The sequence below is a fragment of the Tupaia chinensis genome, unplaced genomic scaffold (assembly GCF_000334495.1).
Source record: "Tupaia chinensis unplaced genomic scaffold, TupChi_1.0 Scaffold000187_1, whole genome shotgun sequence".
Taxonomy (NCBI): Eukaryota; Metazoa; Chordata; class Mammalia; order Scandentia; family Tupaiidae; genus Tupaia; species Tupaia belangeri.
In genome coordinates, this window is record NW_006159662.1 from 5,383,099 (window position 1) to 5,390,401 (window position 7,303).

General features: G+C 48.8%; 1 protein-coding gene across 1 annotated transcript in view; it reads right to left on the reverse strand.

The window, feature by feature from the left end:
* Window positions 1-3,031: 3,031 nt before the first annotated feature.
* The window catches only part of TANC2 (tetratricopeptide repeat, ankyrin repeat and coiled-coil containing 2), a 351,092-nt gene continuing 346,820 nt past the window's right edge, over window positions 3,032-7,303 (reverse strand). Inside the window, exon 27 of the mRNA XM_027771180.1 lies at window positions 3,032-7,239. Coding sequence (XP_027626981.1) covers window positions 5,434-7,239 — 1,806 coding nt within the window. The 3' untranslated portion in view covers window positions 3,032-5,433. The remainder of the gene's footprint in view (window positions 7,240-7,303) is intronic.

The following is a 7,303-nucleotide window of genomic DNA, read 5'->3' on the forward strand; positions in this document are numbered from 1 at the left end:
TGGAGTCCCCTTGCCCAGATTTTCTGGTTAGTGATTAGCAAAAGAAAAATTCAGCCAGTAAGTGCTACGAAAACAAAGTGGCACGGCCACTTCCTTTCCAGAGTAGGCCTAGCTGAAAACAAAAACAAAAACAAAAACAAAACACAAAAAAAATACAAAACAAACAACGCGTGATGCTGGCCTGTATCTATATGCAGCCAGCTACAGCCTGGCAGGTCAGCTTGTGTAGAAATCAGAGAGATAGCAGGGAGAAATGAGATGACATGGGTGAGGAAACATGAAAGTAACACTTGATTTTTGGTGTCCAATTATGCGTTCATTTGGTACTGACTTCCAAAGCTCGGATTGTGGCCATCGTGTGACCACACATCTCAGGGTGGCTCAGCCGCTGTGAGGCACTGGACACCGCAATGAAGGTTACCAACACTTCAGCCCTTGAGTGGTCTGTGTTATAAAAGGAATTGATGAAGACCCAGTGAGTATTCAAGTAGCTCTGCACAGTGGCTCCACCAGCCCCATTGTGCTTGTGTCCAGGCCCCCAGCCAGCCACCTTATCTTGGAAGCAGCCAGAGCTGAGTTCAAGGCATTGCATGGTGAAGGTTTCCATGACACGTCTTTGTAGGTAGCTCTTACCCCTAAGCCCTTTGTTCACTGCTGTTAGTCATGGCAGACGGTCGGTCTGGAATCCCTAGAGGAAAAGGAGAGCACGCCACGCCTCCCAGTGAGCACGCCACTCCGGCACGGCCCGCGGAGGCAGCGGAGGCTGCCTTGGCAGGTCGCTTCTTGAGAAGTGGGCAGTCCCAAAACAGACAGGCGGGGCGGATGAGGCTGCTGAGCACTGGGCGCCTCAGCAGGAGACGGGGCATGGGGCGGACACGTCTTGCTCCCGGGGGAGCCTGTTCCATTTTGTGGCAAAGATTCAGTGAGCAACTGATTTTGTCCAAGGCATTTCTGCAGTAGAAAAATAACTGTCTTTGAATCAGACCACCCAACTGTGACATCTCTGGACTTACAAAGTTGGAGGCTGAGAGGAACTGGGAGGAAGGATGAGGATAGGCACTCAGGGGGACGAGGGGCCCGCTGTATGCCCAGCCATCCACTAGAGCAAGCGCACCCTAGCCAGTCTTCTCCCTGCCTCTGCCTGGCTCAAGGCCCACAGCAGGTACTGTTCAAAGTCTGTTTTGCCACGGTGGGCACAGGTGCATGAAGACCCCTTCTGGGCCTTCGTTCCTTTCTTCCAGAACCTCTGAGCCTACGGGGCTGCCTGCTGCCCTGGAGGTGGCTCCTCTGAAGGAGACAGCGCCATCTTTGCTACCAGACGAGCGTGGTGCAGAGCCACAGTGACACCCAGTGGTAAGGTGTGGTGAAGCACAAGTGACGCCCACAGATCCCACTGTATATGACTAAACCTAAGGAAAAATACTTATGGATATTAAATTAGATACTGATTAATTTTAACTTTTCTATTGGGTACATTTCTGGAATATAAAAATACCAATATTTAGAGGGGAATTCATAAACTACTATACAATATAAGGACTGAGAATACCTTTCTCTAAGCTGTTCTGTTTACAATAATTTAGGAAAAGTGTTCAATATTCCAGGCTTAGCTAAATTAGCAAACTTGTATATCTGGACAACTGGCCTGGGGTACTGTACATAATTCTAATTCGTGGGATTTTCCTGAGCCATCGAGTTTAAGTTAAACACATCTAAAAAGAGGGGCACGTGGGAGAGGAGCAAGGGTTTGTGCTCTATTAACTGGGGCTTTAATAGTGCACATCTGCAACCCGGACAAGGTACAGCAGCAGATACAAAATGGTCTCCATTTTGTCCATGCCAAATTCTCATGTTACACAGGTTTCCCTTTACTTTGTAAATAAACATTAATTTTTAATTGTTAATTGTGTGCCTTACTGATCCAGTAAATAAAGTAACCATGTCTCAGGAGTCCCTAAGAAAATTGCTGGAAAAGCACTTTAAAATCACTGCAAATTTTTTTGTACTTAAAAATTCTTAATCTTTTTGATGCTTATATACAACAGTTATTTCTTGTGCTATAAATGTTGTGATCCACTGCTTGATTTCTTTTCCTTTTTTTTCTTGAAAAATACACTAAAAGACGAGAGCAGTTCTGCTATTTTTCTAATGAAGACATTACTCACACTTAAGTATCCAGTATTTATCAGAGTTACAAATTCAAACAGTAAAGTGCACCCATTTATAGACTCGATGTGATGGAGACCCTCTAGTGCAGGAATTCTGAGCGTACTATCTGGTGAGAAACCTGGAAGCTGAAGTCTGTCACCTCTGCCTCCATTTCAGAGTGGTGTGAACTGGGTGAGTGGAACTTACCAGTTTCATCTGAAAAATTTCCCCCCACCTGAAGCAGCCGGACACGGATTCAGCAAGTGTGTTTTGCTGGGGAAGGGGCATCTCTGAAATACAGTACTAAGATCATCCCATGGCAGTGAAGTAGCGAACCAGGGCACAGGAAGTCTACTTACAAGGACAGATATCATCTCCTGCCCCAATAAGCTCCAGTGGACATTTTCTAGTCAAAAACAACTGGCGCCCATTTAGTGGTATCCACTCCCTTAGGATGGCTAAAGAATTGCATTCTGACTGTGGACATTTTAGGTGTTGTGCCCAGTAGGGTATCGATAGGGTGTAGACCTTAAACCTCCTGCTTGTCCTGGAAAACCAAGAGAGACCCTGGGAGAGGTGGCATCAGTGTATACCTGTAAAACTACAGGACCTGCTTGGTTAGGTGACTGCAGACAGTGTGTGACAGTCCACACAGGCAGGGGCACTTTTCTAAGACACTGAGAAATTCTAAAAAAATACAGCCACTCCTCAGTGAGAGGTGGTTAAAAAGGGATAAGATGCAAACAGAACAACAGGGCTGAGACCTGACTGGAAAGGGAGCCGGGAGGCTGCTGGGCTCCTAGCTATGGGCTATGCTGTAGCTCATCTAATGAGGAGAGAGAGAGAGAGAGAGAGAGAGAGAGAGAGAGACAAAAACAACTGGCGCCCATTTAGTGGTATCCACTCCCTTAGGATGGCTAAAGAATTGCATTCTGACTGTGGACATTTTAGGTGTTGTGCCCAGTAGGGTATCGATAGGGTGTAGACCTTAAACCTCCTGCTTGTCCTGGAAAACCAAGAGAGACCCTGGGAGAGGTGGCATCAGTGTATACCTGTAAAACTACAGGACCTGCTTGGTTAGGTGACTGCAGACAGTGTGTGACAGTCCACACAGGCAGGGGCACTTTTCTAAGACACTGAGAAATTCTAAAAAAATACAGCCACTCCTCAGTGAGAGGTGGTTAAAAAGGGATAAGATGCAAACAGAACAACAGGGCTGAGACCTGACTGGAAAGGGAGCCGGGAGGCTGCTGGGCTCCTAGCTATGGGCTATGCTGTAGCTCATCTAATGAGGAGAGAGAGAGAGAGAGAGAGAGAGAGAGAGAGAGAGACAGAGACAGAGAGAGAAAGAGAGAGGGAGGGAGAGGGAGGGAGAGAGGGAGAGAGGGAGGGAGGGAGTTGAAGGGAGGGAGGACACTGAGGCCCATCCTGGTCTGGTGGAGGAAGAGGCAGTCCTTAAACATCAGGGAAAACGGAGTCTGGGTCTTGAATTAGCCCAGCTGTTTGCTTCCAGCACACAGAGACAAATCCTGGCCTGTCCTAGGCTTGGGGTGGAGGGTTCATCTATCTGGCAGAATCTGCTTAGTGAGGAAGTGTTTCTGATCTCAGCTTCATGCTCCCTGTATCGTAAGGCTCCTTTCAGAGGCCGCTATTACAAATGGGTCTGGCCAGAGCTGGGTTTTTATTCAGGAAACTGCCCTTCCTGTAGCCCTTAACTAACAAGAGCAGAACGGTTCCTAGTAACAGAGAACCAGTGCCCTCTGTTTACTCGGTTGGGTTGGTTGTTTAGTTTTAAGAGCTGACGCGTAGCCAGTACCAGGCCTGAGCTAAGGCTTTGGTTTCAGTGTTTTTGCCTCCACTTAGTCGCGGCTTCAGCCACTCGAAGGCTGGTTTAGCAAAGGACTGAGACCTAGAAGATGGTGGAGAGTGACTGGACCCAACCCTGTGGTCCATCTTTTGCCTGCCCAGGACTGAAAACAGGGCTTTTCTTCACCCTGAAGCACTTTTCGTTATGTCTGATTTTCAAATATCACCCTTTACCCCCAAACACTCTTAAAAAAGGAGAGAATTCCTATAATAAGTGATGGTGATTCTATAGACCCTGAAATGGAATTTAGCACGTTTGCTAACAATGGAAGGAATGCAATAGTCCTGGGTGGAAACTCTGGGGACCAGTTTTTTAGGCTTAAGAGAATCCAATTTGCTTCTCAAAGAACCAATTTTTTTACAACACTATCTGCATTTGCAGAAAGAAAGGGAGAGAAAGAAGAGAGAAGAAAAGAAAAAGAACCAACCAACCAGCAGAACAAAATCTGGCTATCGAAGATCCAACTGATAAGACCCCTGTAGCAGCCAACTTTGGGAAGCATTTGGGTTTTGCAGAATGTGATGCTCAGTGATGTGTCAGGGTATAAAACTAGACAGATTTTCTATGACCTTTTGCTGAGAATTCAAAGCTACCTCTCTGACCCCTGGAAAACTCAGTGGTTCATTGTTGGCTAAAAACAGAGAATAACTCTCTGAATTCTTTAAAAGCATCCATAATTCTAACCTAATTTCCTTGGCTGACCAAAATATTTAAAGGGGTGTTTTCTTACTGTTATAAAATGCCTCTTGGAAAATCAATATAGTGAGTGACATTTCGAATAGTTGTATTTGGGTTTTCTTCCAATTTAACAGACTTATTTTCTCCTTCTCACTGCCTGATGCTTTCACCCCCATAGGAAGACCACTAATAACCCTAGTGAACATTCTAGACCTGGTGACTGCAGGGAGCTGGCAGTCTGGGAGGAGCCACGGCACGAGAGCACAGGGCCGGCTATTTGGAAAACACCGGAGAAGAATGCAAAGGCAAAGGGCGTCACACTTTCTAAAGTTCCTAGAAGAAAACGAACAAGGACATCTCATTAAAAAAAAAAATAAAGAAAAGAAAAAAGACATTTTACACAACAAGAACATCAGTGAAAGCGATTGTCTCCTGGAAAAAGCTGACCAGTGTGTCTGATCTCCCTGGGTTAAAGCACATGACACAGAAATCTTCTCGTTGGCGTCTGAAGAGAGGGAGAGAGCGTGTGGCTGGGGCAGACAAGAGAAACTGAAGTCCTGGCTCCTGGTGGCCAGCTTCCCAGTCAGCTGCATGCAAAGGATTTCCGCATGTGGGCTGCCACCTCTGAACACCACACAGAGACTACATGAGAAATTAAGCTGGAGAACTACCTCAGATGTGGAAACCAAGCCTGAAAATGTGCAGTGAAAACATACGGGTCTCACTCCAACAAATGTCTTTTAAACATTAGACTCCACAAATGGTCTCTTTGGTTTGATAGGGGATGTCTGCCCTTGCCGGGAGTCCCGGGACAACTGCCTGTACAGGTTGTCCTGGTATGCCTGAGCCACAGGTAGGGTCCGAGCCACCTTCACATCGGGGTAGGAGGAGGCCTGGCTGACTCTCTCCAAGAGGTCTCCACGGGACCCATTCGCCAGCATCCCATGGGGGCTGTAATAATCGTCCTCCAGCAAATGGCCATTCTGTGCATTGTTGGTTTTGTTATAAAAGGCAATGTTGCTGATGGATGACGGAGGGCTGAAGGACTCAGGCTGAGGAAGGCTGCCTGGAGAGGTGGGGCTGAGGACGGTGTCCACAGAGGACACTGCCCAGGTCCGGTTCTGCTGGTGAAGGTGGGGGTACTGCTGAGTCCGGGCTGTCTTATCTATGATCCCCATGAAGGGTGTGGTCCTGGATCGGGTGGGCTCACTGGGGTAACCTCCCTGAGTGGGAGACACTGGTGACAGCTCGTCACATGACCTATCATACGCCGGTTTCAGTGGGATCTCCATTTGCTGAATCGAGGAAGACGGCCGGAAGGTAGGAGTCAGGTTGGAGGTGGATGAGATGCTGTTGCTAGACGGAGAGAAGCGCAGGCCCACGCTCTGGGAGTGCAGCAGTGGCCTGGGGGTCGGGGGGTGGGGCTTGATTTCATTAGGGTTGACACTAATAGGTCTTCTGATTAAATGTGACACATCAGGGGATCCTAATTGGCTGGACGAACGCTCCAGATCTAGTTTCGAGTGACAGACTGGGTAGTAGGATGCTGACTGGCTACGCCCAATCTGTGGCGTCTGGCTGTATCTCATGCCACCTCGATATGCTGAGGAAGGCCGCTGCGGAAGATCTTCTTTGGTCAACCCTCCATGCTGGCAGATGGCACCTGCACTCAGGCTGGCTTGGACGTGCTGCACAGGTCTCCCATCCCCTACAATGCCTCCGATTGACCCTTGATAAACCAGCCGGCTCTGACTCACGCCTATGTCTCCTTGTGAGGACTGGTATTTAGTAGCCATTGAATGGGCCACTTGGCCGTAGGCTCCTGTGGGGATGACCGTACTTGAATGAACTGCCGAGCTGGGCTGGTTACTTCTCACAATCTGGGCCTTGGCAGGCTGGAGCCTGAGCCCTTGCTGGGGAACTGCCACAGGAAGCTGAGGCATCTGGTAGGGACGCTGGGCCATTTTGGACAACGGAGATTTCGGTCTGCCAGGAAGCTGACTCACATTTGTTTCTTGCTGATAGCGCACGGGTGAACCAGACTGGGATCTGTAGACACTCATGCTTTCAGCTGGAGGGCTGGCCCGATACTGAGGGCCTCTTCGAAGAGGGGAAGGGGGAGGGCTTGGGTATTCTTTGCCCTGCCCTCCCACAGGAGGGGGGCTAAAACGATACGATCCACCCTGATGAGCTGGGGAAGTATGTGGTGGACTAGGCCTGTAATGAGAGTTCTGGTGAGTTGGAGAAAGAGCAGGTGAGGTGGACTGATAGCCCTGTCTGGTGGGAGAACCTACAGAACTATTGGACCGGAAATCAAAGACCTGATGAGAGCCGAGAGGTGAGCTAGAGATGTAGGCTGAATCCCGATGGGCTGGGGAGGAGGGTGGGCTCTGGATTATTGGGAGGCCCTGACTGGGCCGAGCTTCTGTCTGGAGGCCAATGGAAACATTTTCGACCTCCTGTTCCAGGTACTCCTCCTCAAATATATCTTGTACAGAGTATATATCTTCATGCTGTGGCTCAGGTTCCGTCTCTTCTGGTAACTCCTGCTCAGGCTGCTGCGGTGGCGGGGGTGGCGGCTGCTGTTGCTTGTGGTCGCGTCTGCTGGCG